General features: G+C 44.9%; 2 protein-coding genes across 2 annotated transcripts in view; one reads left to right on the top strand and one right to left on the bottom strand.

Annotated features, from left to right (window-relative positions):
- The window catches only part of glb1l (galactosidase, beta 1-like), a 14,923-nt gene extending 1,103 nt beyond the window's left edge, over window positions 1–13,820 (top strand). Inside the window, exons 3-16 of the mRNA XM_076264100.1 lie at window positions 1–7; window positions 1,269–1,329; window positions 5,025–5,119; window positions 5,636–5,816; window positions 6,534–6,592; window positions 6,966–7,087; window positions 7,538–7,578; window positions 7,829–7,947; window positions 8,524–8,598; window positions 8,799–8,888; window positions 9,355–9,468; window positions 10,793–10,924; window positions 11,351–11,584; window positions 13,617–13,820. The exon at window positions 1–7 is cut by the window's left edge and continues 144 nt beyond it. Of these exons, the coding sequence (XP_076120215.1) occupies window positions 1–7; window positions 1,269–1,329; window positions 5,025–5,119; window positions 5,636–5,816; window positions 6,534–6,592; window positions 6,966–7,087; window positions 7,538–7,578; window positions 7,829–7,947; window positions 8,524–8,598; window positions 8,799–8,888; window positions 9,355–9,468; window positions 10,793–10,924; window positions 11,351–11,584; window positions 13,617–13,820 (1,534 nt within the window). The remainder of the gene's footprint in view (window positions 8–1,268; window positions 1,330–5,024; window positions 5,120–5,635; window positions 5,817–6,533; window positions 6,593–6,965; window positions 7,088–7,537; window positions 7,579–7,828; window positions 7,948–8,523; window positions 8,599–8,798; window positions 8,889–9,354; window positions 9,469–10,792; window positions 10,925–11,350; window positions 11,585–13,616) is intronic.
- A 1,835-nt stretch (window positions 13,821–15,655) lies between these two features.
- Window positions 15,656–17,500, bottom strand: part of ankzf1 (ankyrin repeat and zinc finger peptidyl tRNA hydrolase 1) — a 21,550-nt gene continuing 19,705 nt past the window's right edge. Inside the window, exon 16 of the mRNA XM_076264098.1 lies at window positions 15,656–16,676. Within this exon, the coding sequence (XP_076120213.1) occupies window positions 16,550–16,676 (127 nt within the window). The 3' untranslated portion in view covers window positions 15,656–16,549. The remainder of the gene's footprint in view (window positions 16,677–17,500) is intronic.

Genomic DNA, 17,500 nt, shown 5'->3' with positions numbered 1-17,500 from the left:
GGAGATGGTGAGCAGTGCAGTGCACTTCCTGTTTGTCTGCAGTCCACTTCCTGTTTGTTTGATCAGCTTCAGAACACCAGGGTCGTGGGATGTGACTGGTCCATTCCTGCTGGTCTCTTCCATTACCAGACAGCAAACACCTTTATTATTAGTGACTGATGATGAAGCAGAAGTCTTCTATCCATGTGGACTTCAACCCTTGATATTGTATTAATAGCTCATCCAAGTATACTATTACCTCAGGAGACAGGTAGGTGACTGAGCCGTGGAGCCAGCCAGTCCTGATTGATGTGGGGTCTGCGCCGGCCTGTTGCTGCCCGGATGCTTTTGCTACTGACGTGTGTTCGCCTGATGTATGTGCTACTGATGTATGAACCACTGGCGTACGTAGTCACTTCACATCTTATACACCGTTTACATGTGGTGTTAAAATACGCCTTGTGTGATTGGATTGCAAGTGGACAGCACTACAAGAAAATGACCACCAAGATGCCTTGTGATTTGATCACTCAACTCATATGCAGAGGTAGTTTGGGATACATTTGACCACCACATACCTTCAGTAGTGTAAACACTAATGCATACTCATGTGTCTCCCACAGGGAGACTTCTAGTGTAAGTGAAGTGGGCAGTCACAATGTCTGAACACAGGAGGTCAGCAACATCTCTGGCTGTACACCTCAGACATGGTGTAAACAGCTGACCACTTGTGATCTGCTCGCCCAAGAGTTCCGTGTTTGGTGTAGCCTGCCTGTTAGAAAGATGCACACTCAGTCAGGGCCCAGGAACAGAACCACACTAGAACCAACCCTGTTTCAGCTCGTCCCACAGAAACTGCACACTGTCCTGGGCGTTGTGTCTACCAGTGTGGTTTATACAATATGGCCCTGAAGTGTAGTTTTCTATGAGCTCTGGGGTTAATAAGAGAGGAGGATGCTGCTGCGCTCATATCATGGGCATATCATGTGCTAGTGCCTCAGCTGGGTCGTAACAGATCGCTGCAGACTCGGCCTGAAACGACCTCTATCACAGGGCTCAATATTAACTTTTAAAAGTGGTTGCCAGCTTGGCAACCATGCATTAGGTTTTGGTTGCCACTTGTGATAATTTGGTAGCCAAGGGCAACCTGGCAACCATTAATGTGGAGCACTGCTCTACAGAATCTACTCTTACTTTCTCCCTCTCTCTCTCTCTCCCTCTCTCTCTCTCTCTCTCTCTCTCTCTCTCTCTCTCTCTCTCTCTCTTTCTTCCTCTCCGTCTCCCCTCAGGGTGGTCTGCCTGCGTGGTTACTGGAGAAGCCAAACATTATGCTGCGGACAGCTGATACAGGTATCATTTCATCGATCTTCTCTACGCCCTCTCACGCTTCAGTGGATAAACTTGTGGTCAAAATCACTACTCATAAAGGCATTAGGCCGGGCCTACACAATATGGAACATTGTACGTGGTACACAAATTATGATCTGTTAAGTGTTGGTGTAAACTATGATAACACATGATTACTGATTTAGCTAAGTAAGGAGTTAAATAGAGATAAGAAAAAACGGGGGATTTCAAGGCACTCTCAATTGTCAAAGGTTAAAAAGCCCATGACTCCCTGATTAAGGCTTGTTTGCCGAAACGCGTTGGAGTTTTTTTAAAGGTTTAAATGTAGGGCTGTCAATCGATTAAAAAAAATAATCTAATTAATTACATACTCTGTGATTAATTAATCTAAATTAATCGCATATATAATTTTTGCTGTGAAAGTATTTTAATATTTAAATTCAAATGAATAATTGAATAATCAGCATTAGTGACATTAAAGTTCAAAAACTCTTTTATTATTATTTTCACTGTTCAAATAATGGCCATAATAATCTATGACGGCGGTTCCCAAACTTTTTTCCCCGCGGACCACCTTCTACATCCTGACTCAGCTTGCGTACCCCCACCATCCAACACATAAAAAAGTAACACATTCTATTGACGCATTCCAGGCATCGTGTTTAATTAGCCGCCCTACATAATAACAAAATCAAAATGTGCAACTGGTCTATGAGCTTTCACGCTAAAATGAAAAACCACACTAGAATGGTTAGATAGCATCTCACTGCAGACCAGGCACTGTGGCTTTGGGAAGTCTCCCAATCCACGTGAAGCCTAGGGCTATATGCCTCATCATACTTTCGTTTTCTTCACGCAGTCTTTTCTGTCTCGTTCTCTTTCATCCTCCTGCGCTTCACCTCCACCTTCATTAGTCTGCTCTCCATCCCATCGTTACCTGTGTCCTGCTCTGTTTCTCTCGCTTCTTCTCTTCGATCGCTTTAATTAGGCCTTTTGGACAGTGTCCCTGTTTTTAGCTAGTTTTAGCTACCTAGCCTATACTTCAACAAAACTAACGCGCCAGATATTCTGGCTGCCCGCAGGAAATCACGTGTATTGTGTGTAGCTTATATTTTAATGAATACATAGCCTATTATAGAGTTTACAAATGATTTCCTTTAATTTCACATTTCCATATTATTATAACCCGATTCAAAAGTATGTATTATTTATGAATTAATTCGATTATTAATTCATTAATCATTTTTAACTCCTTTCCGCCATTGCCCTTTTCATCTTGTGTACCCCCTAGTGGCAGCTCGCGTACCACCGGGGGTACGCGTACCACAGTTTGGGAATCCCTGATCTATGATATGACCTAATATGCTGAGGAAATAAATTCAAAAGTGCTTCGGGAAGAAGTTTTTTTTTTCACATGCAAGGCATTTCAGGCCACAGATATAACCTAGGGGACACAATGAAAATAAATTAACACTCCCCTCAATGTCAACACTTGCAGACATTGCAAAGGACTTTATTTTCAACACTTTATTTTTATCAACACCATCAGGCCATTTTTTAAAAGTAAATGTTCCAATCAATGATCTAGGCAGCATGTTTTCTTCTCTCTCCTTCATTTTACAGTCTAATTTTTACTGACTAGAACAGCTCGGGGTCAAAGGTCATACGGAATCGATTAATCTGCACACATTTTTTTAATCAGTTATTTTTTCTCAAATTAATTAATCGAAATTAATCAGTTATTTTGACAGCCCTATTTAAATGTAACCAAGCCAACAAAATAAAGGCTTTTTAACCTTTGACAATTGAGAGTGCCTTGGAATCCCCTGTTTTTTCTCATCTACATTTTCCCATCCAAAGAGCACCTCAAACAAACAAATTTGAGTCCAGGAAGCGCTCCTAGACAGACATTTTTTAAATAGAGATACGTTGAAATTGGAAACATTGGTGAACATTAATGGACATTTGCAAACAGTTTTCTATTTTCCTTTGAGTTCTCGGCTATGGACACTCCCTAACAGTTTGAAGAGATAGTTCTCTACTCACTAACAGTTTGAGGAGGTAGTTCTCTACACTCACTAACAGTTTGAGGAGGTAGTTCTCTACTCCGTAACAGTTTGAGGAGGTAGTTCTCTACACTCCCAAACAGTTTGAGGAGGTAGTTCTCTACACTCCCTAACAGTTTAAGAGGTAGTTCTCAGCTACGAACACTCCCTAACAGTTTGAAGAGGTAGTTCTCTACTCCCTAACAGTTTGAGGAGGTAGTTCTCTACACTCACTAACAGTTTGAGGAGGTAGTTCTCTACTCCGTAACAGTTTGAGGAGGTAGTTCTCTACACTCCCTAACAGTTTGAGGAGGTAGTTCTCTACAAACATATTATGGAGCTGGAGGAAGGGTTAGCGTTGAAGTGTAATGTTTCCACATAATCACTCATTTAACTGTTCAGAGAAAACATTTTCGGCACAAACGTTTGCCAAATTTGAACGCACCTCTGCTCTTTAGCATGACATGCTACTGGTGTTGCAGATTACCTGCAGGCGGTAAGCAGCTGGTTTTGCTGAGTGAGTGTTACAGGCAGGTTTTTGCTGCTGGTGTTGGAGATTACCTGCAGGCGGTAAGCACCAAGCAGCTGGTTTTACAGCTGGTTTTGCTGAGTGAGTGTTAAAGCAGGTTGACGAGCCAAACAAATCAAAAGCCTGGCCGACACAGACGCCACCTATTCAGCTGCACTTCAGGCTATCAAGTCAAGCTGTGCTAACCTAAGACCATCGTGCGCTGTCCAATGTTACAACTGTGCTATCGTGTTGGCCGACACCACCTATTCAGTCTGCGCCAACATAACCAGAAATCATCGCGCACTGTCCAAGAACTGCGCTATCGAGTTGGCCAACACAGAACACAGACACCGCCTATTCTAGCTGCACTAACCAGAGACCATCGCGCGCCGTCCGCCAACCAGGTTGCATCTGGATGATGATCTGGACCTACAGTCAATGATCTGGAAAAACTTCAGATGGCAAAAAGATGGAAACTTGCGGCAAATTACATTATGATGAAGTGAACACCATTACTTTAACATCTTTGTAGTTCAATGTATTGCTTTGTTCAGGGTCTGATAGTCATATAAACATGCCATTGATGGTGTTAGATGGTATTGGTCATGATTACAAAAATAGTTATTACAACTGGTGATAACAGCACTAATATTGTTAGGACAGCTAGATCGTAGCTTACTGTTAGCATCACTGTAAATCAACCACCATAAGTATTTCTGGGATAAAATATTGCAAAGCAATTTGGTCACTGTTATGCTCTTAGTTGTAACATAGTCTAAACGTTTGCATATCATATCAGAACATGAAATAATAACGTTAGCTGCCATACACTATTATTAGATAAGTAAGCTTACTTACGTCCAGCTGGATGGGTGGTGTCCTTTTTTGCTTAAGGTTTTGAATTGTTTGGCCTCCCATATTTTTGCTGCTGGTCTTGCAGATTACCTGCAGGCGGTGAGCAGCTGGTTTTGCAGCTGGTTTTGCTGAGTGAGTGTTAAAGCAGGTTTTTGCTGCTGGTCTTGCTGAGTGAGTGTTAAAGCAGGTTTTTGCTGAGTGAGTGTTAAAGCAGGTTTTTGCTGCTGGTCTTGCAGCTGGTCTTGCTGAGTGAGTGTTAAAGCAGGTTTTTGCTGCTGGTCTTGCAGATTACCTGCAGGCGGTAAGCAGCTGGTTTGCCATGCTGCTGCCCAGGATGGAGCGGTGGCTGTACAGCCAAGGGGGCAACATCATATCTGTGCAGGTAAACAACAAACAAACAAATAAATAAATACATAAGTAAACAATCAAACAGGTAACCGGAAGGCGGAGCTTCAGAGAGATGGTGAAAAAGCATACATTGATGACTCAGTAGTTTCCCCATGTTAAAGGCACTTTGCCATACCTTCTTATCAACTATCTTTAAAGTATACTGACTGACTGGTATTTAGCAGACGCTTTTATCCAGAGAAACCAGTGGTCAGGTGGTGAGGTTACCTCTGCTCTGCGATGGCCACATCTTATGGGTTGTATTAATGATGATCTAACGTACAAAAGATTATAAACACAGACAGAGATGGAATAAGCACTAACGTCTTAAGGGTTGTATTAGTGATGGTGTAACGTACAAAGATTATAAACACAGACAGAGATGGAATAAGCATCAAGTCTAATCTAACATCAAGCTGTAAGAACAACCAAACACGATCGCCTCCATCTGAAACTGAATAAGAGTGCCGTTGCCTACTACGTTGCCTACATTTCCTGTGGGCTATCCCAGGTGGAGAACGAGTACGGAAGCTACTTCGCCTGCGACTACAACTACCTGCGCCACCTGCGCACACTCGTCCAGAACTTCCTGGGCGAGGACACGGTTCTCTTCACCACCGACGGGAACACGGACCGCGAGATGATCTGCGGAACCCTGCAGGGCCTTTACGCCACCATCGACTTCGGCACTGGTGAGGAGGAACAAGACCGCAGGGGAAGGGTGTTTTGAACATGGCAGGCTTGTATAGTCTAGTCTCCTATTTGCAGATACTTCGATTATAAACAAACTCTCAGTTCACACTATGTAACCATAAACTCAACAGGTTATGGTTAGGGGTTGGGTTTGGTTGAGGTGATGTTCATTGTTCAGTAATTGCTCAACAATTTTAGAGACCGAACTTGAGTTTCAACTACCTAAATGTAAGGTCCCTATTTAATTAAGGCCAGCAGTGTTTGGAGTCAGAGGGAGGGGGGTGTCTCCATATCAGAGATGTTCAATCTATGCCAGACATCTTTACAAGACAAATGTCTTGCCAGTGTCTTACCAATCACTGTGGTAGCTAACAGACACTCTGAAACAACTTTCTGAAAACCACCACAAGCCACACCACAAGTTTGTGGTCTTTGGGACAGGAAGAGTTGTTGAGCAACTATAGTGGCTACTAAGAGATAGATGGATAGAGAGTGTTAGTTCATCATTATAGATAAATTATCAATTAGCAATGGGAGTTGTTATTAATTAAGTGTACATGAAAAGGGAGATCCTGATGAGGTAGCTAATGCTAGACCGTGTACATGGAAAGGGAGATCCTGATAAAGTAGCTGATGCTAGACCGTGTACGTACATGGAAAGGAAGATCCTGATGAGGTAGCTGATACCTTTTTAAAATATTTTTTTTTACATTCAGACACCAACATCAGCACTGCCTTCGATCGCCAGAGGAGGTTTGAACCCAGAGGGCCGTTGGTAAGTCCACTCATCATCCAACTCCAGCTGAGGTACCTATGCCAGCTGTGGCCGCTAGCCCACTGACCGCCTGTATGAAGACAACATGACAACATTGTTCCCTGTTCCCCTTCGCTCTACAAAATGTCTGTGCTGTGAGTTAGGTCAGAGATCAGAGGTGGGCAGTGGGTACTGTGATCTCACTGGCTCAGGGTACTCACCTTTGTCTTCAAACAAGACTCTGATTGGATGAAATGAAAACATGTGGTCTCTCCAGCCCCGCCCACCCTTAGATCTCGATTACAGTGAAGACTATCTGTCTAGTAATCTACCATCTGCTATGAGGATTTTCTTACCTGTTGATTTCTCACCTGTCGGCATACCTGTCGTGCAGGTGAACTCTGAGTTCTACACAGGCTGGCTAGACCACTGGGGTGACCGGCACGCCTCTGTGGACGCGCAGAAGGTCAGCAAGATGCTGGGGGAGATGCTCGCCATGGGGGCCAACGTCAACATGTAAGTCACCCCAGAATGCTCACCACCTCCCCCAAATGTGATCGTGGACGTGCCCTAAACATCACCATCTCCCCAGGGTATGATTGTATAAGTCGCCCTGCAAGGTTTAATCTTACCCTTAACATATTTGTTTTACCTTTGATGCTAGACGTTAACCTGTAGTTCAAAATCTCTCTCCCTACTACATACCTGTCCACATCACCTAAAAACGTCCACAGCAGCCTGCATTTCAAATATACACAGGAGTGTAGTGGGAGGTGGGAGATTTACCTATTACTACTACTACTACTACTACTACAACGAACCAAAGCAGCAAACACAAAATCACCAATAAAACCACCTTTCTGCGCAACAAGTAGGCCTTGGTAGCTAGTGCGTATGCCCTGTTGATGCTAATAGCTGATGGCTGCTCTGCTGGTTTAAGTGTAATATGCTGTGTTGTTTCTGCAGGTACATGTTTGAAGGAGGAACAAATTTTGGCTACTGGAACGGTACCGTTGTTCTGTTTTCTTTCTGTCAACTACTCACTGAGAACTAGATTGCATTACAGTGGAAGCTCAAGTAGCTCATGTTTGATTTAGCTATTTCCTCTTTTTTGTAGTCTTTGTAATGTATGTCCACATAAAATATGTGTATAATAATAATAATAATAATAATAATAATAATAATAATAACCGTATAGCTGTAAACAGTATAAAAGTAAACATGTTTAAAACCCCTGTCTATCTGTGCTGCTGCCAGGTGCGGACCACGACTCCAGGTACCGCTCAGTGGTGACGAGTTACGACTACAACGCCCCTCTGAACGAAGCAGGAGACCCCACAGAGAAGCTACTGGTCATCAGAGACGTCATCAGTAAGGTAGATATCGGAGACGTTGACGTTGCCAGTAAGGTAGATATCGGAGATGTCATCAGTAAGGTAGATATCGGAGACGTCGTCAGTAAGGTAGATATCGGAGACGTCGTCAGTATGGTAGATATCGGAGACTTCATCAGTAAGGTAGATATCGGAAACTTCATCAGTAAGGTAGATATCGGAAACGTCGTCAGTAAGGTAGATATCGGAAACTTCATCAGTAAGGTAGATATCGGAAACGTCGTCAGTAAGGTAGATATTGGAGACGTCGTCAGTAAAGTAGATATCGGAGACGTTGCCAGTAAGGTAGATATCAGAGACGTCATCAGTAAGGTAGATATCGGAGACGTCATCAGTAAGGTAGATATCGGAGACGTCATCAGTAAGGTAGATTTCGGAGACGTCATCGGTAAGGTAGATATCGGAGACGTCATCGGTAAGGTAGGTGAGTACTGTTGGACTACTGATGAGGTAGCTGATGCTAGACCGTGTACATGGAAAGGGAGATCCTGATGAGGTAGCTGATGCTAGACCGCAGCCTGAAGCTTATCTGCCTACTGGTTCTTTGTCGTTTCCCAGTTTCGGAAGGTCCCTGAGGGTCCCATGCCTCCAGCCACGCACAAGAAGGAGTACGGCTTTGTGACGCTTCAGAGGGTGTGTCTATTTTCACATTTGTAAGATCTTGGACTTGGACGTCAGCCTGTGCCTAGACGTTATGATGGCCAAATGAATTCCCATAATTCCTTAAAATGTTCTCTCCAGCGCGGCCCATGTGTTTGTAGTTGTTGTTGATGTTGTTGTTGTTGTTGTTGTTATCAGGTTTTAATGTGTATGTATTTGTTGGACATTGTCAGGTGGGCAACACCAGTGGCCTGCTGGACGTCTTGACCCCTCTGGGCCCTGTGCAGTCCCACCAACCCCTCACCTTCGAGGAGATCAAACACGTGAGCGACATCCACCAGTAGACCAACCACACTACCCAATATTTACCACTACACTACTAAATGACCGATACCTAACCATAACCCTGCTTAAACTTCTCATATTTAGCCATGTTAATGCTGAGTCATGACACTGAAGACCTTACCTCCTGACCATTATTTTAGTCAGTATTAGCCAATTTAATACTTAAATAAATATGCCCTAAATTGACTGTTCAGGACAGGACTGCAATATGAAGACTGTACCTTGTTAATTAATTAAAAGTAATTAATTTGTCCTTATTATGACAGTTTGCATATGTTTGTGGTATTCTGTATTCTATTTAGTCTATTACTGGTATCTTTAGGCTATTTGAATTTACTATAAACTGTTAATTTTAATGTAATGTTTATTGATGTCGTAAGTGGCTTTGGACAAAAGCATATGCTCAATACCATTAAACATAAACATAATGCTGTTTCTCTCTAGCTTTATGGATTTGTGCTGTATCGAACCAAGCTGCCGAGGAGCATTCCAGAAGGCCAACCTCTCATCTCGCCTCTGAATGGCATCCACGACCGCGCTTACGTCTCCGTCAACGGGGTACACCGCTTTTACCCTTGGCTTGTAGTAATAGCTGGATATTGTGTTTAATCCTTGGTTTGTAGTAATGGCTGGATATTGTGTTTAATCCTTGGCTTGTAGTAATGGCTGGATATTGTGTTTAATCCTTGGGTTGTAGTAATGGCTTTTATCCTTGGGTTGTAGTAATGGCTGGATGATATTGTGTTTTAGTTATAGCCTTGATCAGTGGCTTTCAGGGTGGAGAGGGTCAATATGAGAATCTGTGTAAGGCTTTGCTCAGTAGACCATATCTAAGAAGAAGTTAATGCTGCACTGACTACAATCAGGGGTCACTGAGAAACAAATACCAAAGAGATAATCAAGCCCAGTAAATAGTGAGATGATAATCAAGCCCAGTAAATAGTGACATGATAATCAAGCACATGTAACGGATGCCAGCTAGCTTAGCTGTGCTTGTGGAACGTTGGTAAACCTCAATCCCGACGCCTCAAGAGTGCTGCTGGCACGCAAGCCAGTAGCCTGGGCTATTGGCTCAATTGTTAGCGCGCTCGCCTCCCGATCCGAGGTGCTGCTGTTCGCGGGTTCGAGTCCGGGCAAGTGCAGGGCTGAATCGCGCAGGTTCAACACAACGCAGGTTACACACAGTAAATAGTGAGATGATAATCTAGCTCATTAAATAGTGAGATGATAATCAAGCCCAGTTAATAGTGCCATGATAATCCAGCTCATTAAATAGTGACATGATAATCAAGCCCAGTAAATAATAAGATGATTTGTCAATCCTGTGCATGACCCTGTCCTATGATGTGCACTCACAGGATTCCCTGATATTATCTTTGGTTTTCAGTTAAGGATCTATGAGTAATAATAGATTAAATTTTCCTGATGTCTATTTATTCATCATGATTCATTGATGTTGTACCAGTTGCCCTAGTAATTATGTTGCACTAGCTGATAATGTATCAGTTGATGTACAAGACCTAGCGTATGCTGCACTAGTTGATGTTGCACCTGTATTGTGTTACATTGGTACATTAGTGCACTGGTTGCTGTTTGTGGCTTTGATTCTCAGGGAGATAACTAAGTGATGTGTGCGTAGGTACCACGTGCCACAGTGTAGCTCTGCTCAGCGACCGGGCTGGGTCGGTTCTGTTCCTCAGTGACTGTTGACACGGGTCTGGGCTGGGTCGGTTCTGTTCCTCAGGGGCTGGGTCGGTTCTGTTCCTCAGTGACTGTTGACACGGGTCTGGGCTGGGTCGGTTCTGTTCCTCAGGGGCTGGGTCGGTTCTGTTCCTCAGTGACTGTTGACACGGGTCTGGGCTGGGTCGGTTCTGTTTGTCAGGTGTACCAGGGCCTGCTGCAGCGAGACACGGAGCTGGTCATGAATGTGACGGGTCAGGAGGGAGACCTGCTGGACGTCCTGGTGGAGAACATGGGGCGGGTCAACTTCGGCAGCAGGATCCACGACAACAAGGCACGTCTCTCTCTCGCTCACTCTCTCTCTCACTCTCTCTCTCTCTCTCTCTCCCTTTCTGAAGCTTTGTCATGGAGCATTCTCAGTCTCTCTCACCCTCTCCCTGAATCTCTGCCATTGGTCATCCTTTTTCTCTTTCTCTGTATCTCTCTCCCTCCCTCTCTCTCTGCCACTGGTCATCTGTTTTCTCTCTCTCTCTCTCGTCATCCTCTCTCTCTCGTCATCCTCTCTCTCTCTCTCTCTCTCTCTCTTTTCATCCTTTCTCTCTCTCTCTCTCTCTCTCTCTCTCTCTCTTTTTTCATCCTTTCTCTCTCTCTCTCTCCCTCCCTCCCTCTCTCTGCCACTGGTCATCCTTTCTCTCTCTCTCTCTCTCTCTCTCTCTCTCTCTCTCTCTCTCTAAAGCTGCTCTCTCGCTGTCCAACACAGGGCATCCTGGGTGAGCTCATCCTGGGAAGGAACGTGCTCACCGATTGGCTGATCTTCCCTCTGGACATCGACGGTGCCATCTCTAGCGGTTGGCCCCACTCGGTGCTCCGAGGCTGGCCCCATCCCCCAGAGACGGGGCCGGGCGATGGGACGGGACCCACCGTCTACATGGGCACTCTGCCTTCCAATGGCCAGGCTTGGGACACCTACCTCAAACTCACCGGCTGGACCAAGGTACACACACACACACACACACAGGCACACACGCACTAGTAAATGTAACCACCTTAGGGTACGTTCAGACTAAGCGTCTTTTTTGCAGCTGCCGGCGTCCGTTTTACATTGTAACCCTATGGAGTAGACCGTGTTTTCAAAAAAGTCGTCGGCTTCTTTTAAAACACGACTGCAACCGTCTTTTTCTGCAGCTCAGAAGTTGAGAAATATTCAACTTCTAGCGGAAAAACGCCATACATCATGCTGTCTTTTTTACAGATGACCAATCACAAGCGGATTACCGAGACCTGTGGTTTCCCATGACAACAAGTAAAAAATGGAGAAGGTGACAGAACACCCAATTTTTTCTTCCGCGATATTTTGTATCCACACGTAACGTTAGTTACTTTGCCTATCGTAAAAAAAAAACGCTTCCGGCTGCTTTTTGGAACAAGAACGCTGGCAGATTTTTTTCCAAACTGAAAAAGTGGTCTGCATAACTTCTTTTGTCAGAAAAAGACGCTAAGTCTGAACGAACCCTTAGATGTTTATGAAAATATAAGGAGTTGTGTGAATGATGGGAGTGCAGGAAATGCCTTTCCCGGATGAGGGAAGTTTTGACTTGCGTGTGTTGTCCCTTATGAGGCTGATTGTAAATAAGCATTTTGGCTTGTGTGTATTGTCACGTATGAGGCTGATTTCATACGTGACAATGAGCTGAGCTCCAGCATTTATTGACCATATTTGGTAGCCTGGCCCTGGATAAACCCAGACAACTCTGTGAGCGCATTTCAATTTGCTCTGCAGATCCATCAGGCCATCTTCCAATTCACCCAGGAACCAATCACAGCCGCTTATCTAGCATGGGGCGGGCTTTATATGATGACAGACAGAGCAGTACAGTTAGCAGCGCTGTGGAAATGTGATCTGACCGTATCCAAACCAATGTATTTTGTTGATCTCAACTTCCCTATACACTGGAGGGCCTAATCCCATTTCTTCCTATCTATTTTATGCATTGTTTTAGTCAGACCGGTGTATCCCTGGGCCCCTTTCTATGTATCAACTGTCTTGCCCAACCCTGTCTTTTTTACCATGCAAAGCGCTTTGGGTCAACTCCTATTGTATTTCAATGTGCTATAAATAAAAGTGACTTGACTTAAAGTGACATCTGGAGAGCTTCCTCCCTCTCTCTGGGTAGACAGCAGATGGGTCATAAAGTCACAAGTGAACTCGTGTTGTGTGTGTGAGGTTCAGATGACTTTAGGTCCTCCGTGACAATTTGGTCACTTCCTCATTTTAACTTCATCTTTGTCCTGCTGCTTGTCTGAAATCATTTTTGGAGTCTTTAGGTAGATACAGTGACTGCTTCTGTTTGATCTGGCTCTGATCTGGCCCACGCCTGGCCCACGCCTGGCCCATCGGTACTGGAGCTGCAGCAGGGACGGGTGCTCTCTAGGGGTTTCATAAACTACTCCGCTATTCAAATCGCTAGTTTGTGCTGTAGGCAGAACTAGCGCCAAAGCCTTTTTAGGCAAGTCCCCTCCACTCTGTGGCCATTTTGTGAAGCAGTTTGGGCAGTCATCGGGCAGCTATTTTCCTATTCAAGTGAATAGGGAGGCAAACAGGAAGGGGCGGGATATGTGTAGACAACGGCCATATGACGGTAAGGCATTACAAACTAACCCCATGAATTTCTATGGAGGATTCTTTGAGTGCTGTCTCCTAGCCGTGGACAGCATGGTTAAATGGGCTAGACGTTGCTATGTGTGGAAGTAAGTCATTGGAAATTACACCTGTTCCACTGTGACATGTGGGGTGTGTACAGCTGGACTAAAGAACACCTCTGCTGTGGATACAACATCTAAAGGTGGAACACGCGCTGCTAACAGCTAGCACTAGCAGTAATGTTAACACCAGTGCTGAACAACAATCAGGAAAAACTAGTGAGACTCTTGCTGCTATCTGATAACTCATTAACTTCTCTCTCTCTCTCTCTGTGTGTGTGTGTGTGTGTGTGTGTGTGCATGCGCGTGTGCGTGCGTGTCCTCAGGGTCAGGTGTGGATTAACGGGGTGAATCTGGGCCGGTACTGGCCCACGCGTGGTCCGCAGCAGACGCTGTACGTGCCGGGGCCGCTGCTCAGCCTGTCCCGACCCAACAACATCACAGTGCTGGAGCTGGAGGCGGCACCTGCCAACCCGCGAGTGTTCTTCATGGACCGCCCGCAACTCAACACCACACCTGGGAAACCATGACACACACAGACACACAGAGAACGCCCGCAACTCAACACCACATCTGGGAAACCATGACACACACACACACACACACACACACACACACACACACACACACACACAGAACGCCCGCAACTCAACACCACACCTGGGAAACCATGACACACACACACACACACACACACACACAGAACGCCCGCAACTCAACACCACACCTGGGAAACCATGACACACACACACACACGAACACACACACACACAGACCGCCCGCAACTCAACATGACACCTGGGAAACCATGACACACACACACACACACACACAGAACGCCCGCAACTCAGCACCACACCTGGGAAACCATGACCACACACACACACACCAACCGCCCGCAACTCAGCACCACACCTGGGAAACCATGACCAGACACACACACACACCGCCGGCAACTCAACACCACACCTGGGAAACCATGACACACACACATACACCGACCGCCCGCAACTCAACACCACACCTGGGAAACCATGACACACACACATACACCGACCGCCCGCAACTCAACACCACACCTGGGAAACCATGACCAGACACACTTTACGTGGACCGCCCTCAACTCAACACCGCTGAGTGGAATCATACACACACACTCTTTATACACACACACACACACAACACACACACACTCTTTATTCACACACACACTCTTTATTCACACACACACTCTTTATTCACACACACACACTCTTTTCATGGACCACTCACAACTTGCCATAGAGGTGCCATGGCCACAATGCCATAAAGGTCAAACACACACACACACACACTTTGCTGCTGCTGCACAACTGATCATTCAGCATGTTTGCTTCCCTACCTGACTGGAGGTAGAGGGAGAAATTCAACCCCAAACTCTCCACCTTCCCCAGATCTTAGCCAATCATCACCTTCCCCAGATCTTAGCCAATCATGCACATCTGCCAAAACCGTGCCCACACATGAAGCTAAAGATTTGACTAAATGCTATATAAGTATTCTAGTGAAGTGCTTTATTAATGAAGGAGCGTGTGATGTGATCTCATTGCAATGTCATGACATCTCACCCAACGTAATGCAGAGTCGACAGACTGGACAACTACACTGAAGTCCTGCAGTAACAGGCTGGACAATCACGACCTGCAGTAACAGACTAGACAATCACGCCCTGCAGTAACAGGCTGGCAAATCAGGACTAGCACTCAAGCCAAATTAGCTTGATGTCAGGTTAAGTAAATGAACTGGTAAGATAATGCAATCCCTATTTGAGGTCCTGTTATATAACTTAGCTGATCAAACTGCAAACTTGTTTTCTGATTATCACACACACACACAGAGTCAATTGAGGATTCTGTGCTCAATATTTCATTTATTTATGGTTATTTTTTGGATCTCTATGTAGCAAATCCATCCAGACACATTTCAAGAAGCTTTATACAATTCATGTAAACATTGTAAAAGACGAAGGGGGTTTATCTCTCAAAGCAGCATCTGTGGGCACCCCAGACTAGAGGACACTCTTAAGCGTGTACACGCTGGGATTGACCAAGGCTGCTTTATGAGAGACCCCTCAGAGGTAAACCGTAAGTCACTGGTTGACTCATGTTATGTGGCACTATACATCTCAACTACCATCACGGTCAGTCACAGACTCTTGTCACTGTGTCTCAACATTGTGGTTGAAACAGACCCTGGCTGGGAAATATACAAATGGACAACACCAAATTGTAAGGAGTATGGTGAGGTACGGAGACACACGTCAGGCTGATGTGCCAGGAACTCTCACTGAGATACAGGAAGTGTCATCGTTCTGGAACTCTGCTGTTCAACTGATCATGAACATGTTTGCTGTGCTTCTCTTCATTTCATATACAAGATTTTGTAAATATGTTGTTCATTTGAGATAGAATTAAACCGATTTTTAAATAAGTTCCTCTCTGTGTGAAACTGTTCATTTCAATAAAATATGACAATGACACGACAGACCTGAGACGTCAGGAAAAAGTTAAGACATTGAGGCTTAGCAATATACACACAAACATGCAAACTACAGCTGGTATCTGTCCAGACAGTATCTGAACGTCATAGTGGTCGGCACGTGATAGTGTAGGACCTGACACTCCGGATTGTCTGTTTTTTAAAGTCTTCACTGGGTCTGCAGTCAGTCCTGGCAGCTGGACGATGAGGATGACCATCATCAGTCCTGCTGTAGCGGCGGTGAGCGTATTCACAGACAGAAGGCTGTTGAAGGTGTTTAAGTGTCTGTAGGTGAGCTGGTTGGAGGGCTGTGGAAGGTGTGTAAGTGTCTGTAGGTGAACTGGTTGGAGGGCTGTTGACGTCAGCACAGGAGACATGAGGGCGGCCAGTAGACAGGACCGGGTCAACTGAGTGCGACCAAGATGACTGGAGAGGTGGAGAAGGAGTTTATGGCAGTCCTACAGGTATCTGTGAAATGTGCTGGATTAAGAGTGGCAGTTCAGTCTGCTCCTTTATTAAAATACTAGGACAGTCTCAGAATTAAGAGTCTCTCTCACACACACACACACAAACACCACATACATATCTATCTCTGTCTCACACACACACACACACACACGTCTCCAGTCCAGAGGACTCTTGAGATTCATCCAGTTGTAGAGCGTACAGGATCATATCACTTCTGTGACCCAGTTTGAGAGTCATTGGTTAGGTGAGGGGTCAGAGGTCAGGAGGTTAAAGGTCATGGCTTCCCTGTGGGGTTGTTGGCTTTGCGGTGTGCCTGGACGCAGCACGGGGAGCAGAAGGAGAAGTCCAGGTACTGGAAGGGCACCTTGCCCTGCAGAGACTCCCCACACATCCAGCACCGCCTGGGTCAAAACACACACCGCACACACACGCACACCAGCACACACACAACAAACACAGTTAGCACACACACACTCACAACACTTTACAACACACACACAAACAAACAATACACTCAGACTCAATAAGAAGTGAATCAACAAGAACAAATATATCCCACTTACTGTCCCACTATATATCCCACAATATATCCCACTATATGTCCCACTATATATCCCACTATATGTCCCACTATATGTCCCACTATATATCCCACTATATGTCCCACTATATGTCCCACTTACTGTCCCACTTACTGTCCCACTTACTGTCCCACTATATATCCCACTATATATCCCACTATATATCCCACTTACTGTCCCACTTACTGTCCCACTTACTGTCCCACTTACTGTCCCACTATATGTCCCACTATATGTCCCACTATATATCCCACTATATGTCCCACTATATATCCCACTATATATCTCACTATATATCCCACTATATGTCCCACTATATGTCCCACTATATGTCCCACTATATATCCACTATATATCTCACTTACTGTGTAAATACATTAAAACTACTCAGTCTCTAGTCACTCTTTGCAGCCAAGTACAAAAGATTAATGCTTTAAAACCTTGGGTATGTCAGGAACATAGTTTTCCAACTGGATTTGAGAGACGCAGTGTAGTAATGCACGCACATCTATATATTTCAACAGGTGCCAGATACTGGTAAAACAATGCGAAGCAACACAGTGATGTACTTGACGAAGACCTGAGCGGTCGAAACGTTGTACAGATTAAACAGCACTGTGTGCGGATCTCTTTTCTCTTGTTTA

The sequence above is a fragment of the Alosa pseudoharengus genome, unplaced genomic scaffold, assembly GCF_046254945.1.
Source record: "Alosa pseudoharengus isolate Yale_2024_CS ecotype anadromous, Long Island Sound unplaced genomic scaffold, YU_APseudo_1.1 YU_APseudo_1.1_scf_3, whole genome shotgun sequence".
NCBI classification, from domain to species: domain Eukaryota; kingdom Metazoa; phylum Chordata; class Actinopteri; order Clupeiformes; family Clupeidae; genus Alosa; species Alosa pseudoharengus.
The sequence above is the reverse complement of the archived record's forward strand: the minus strand, read 5'-3'. Positions and strand labels throughout refer to the sequence as shown.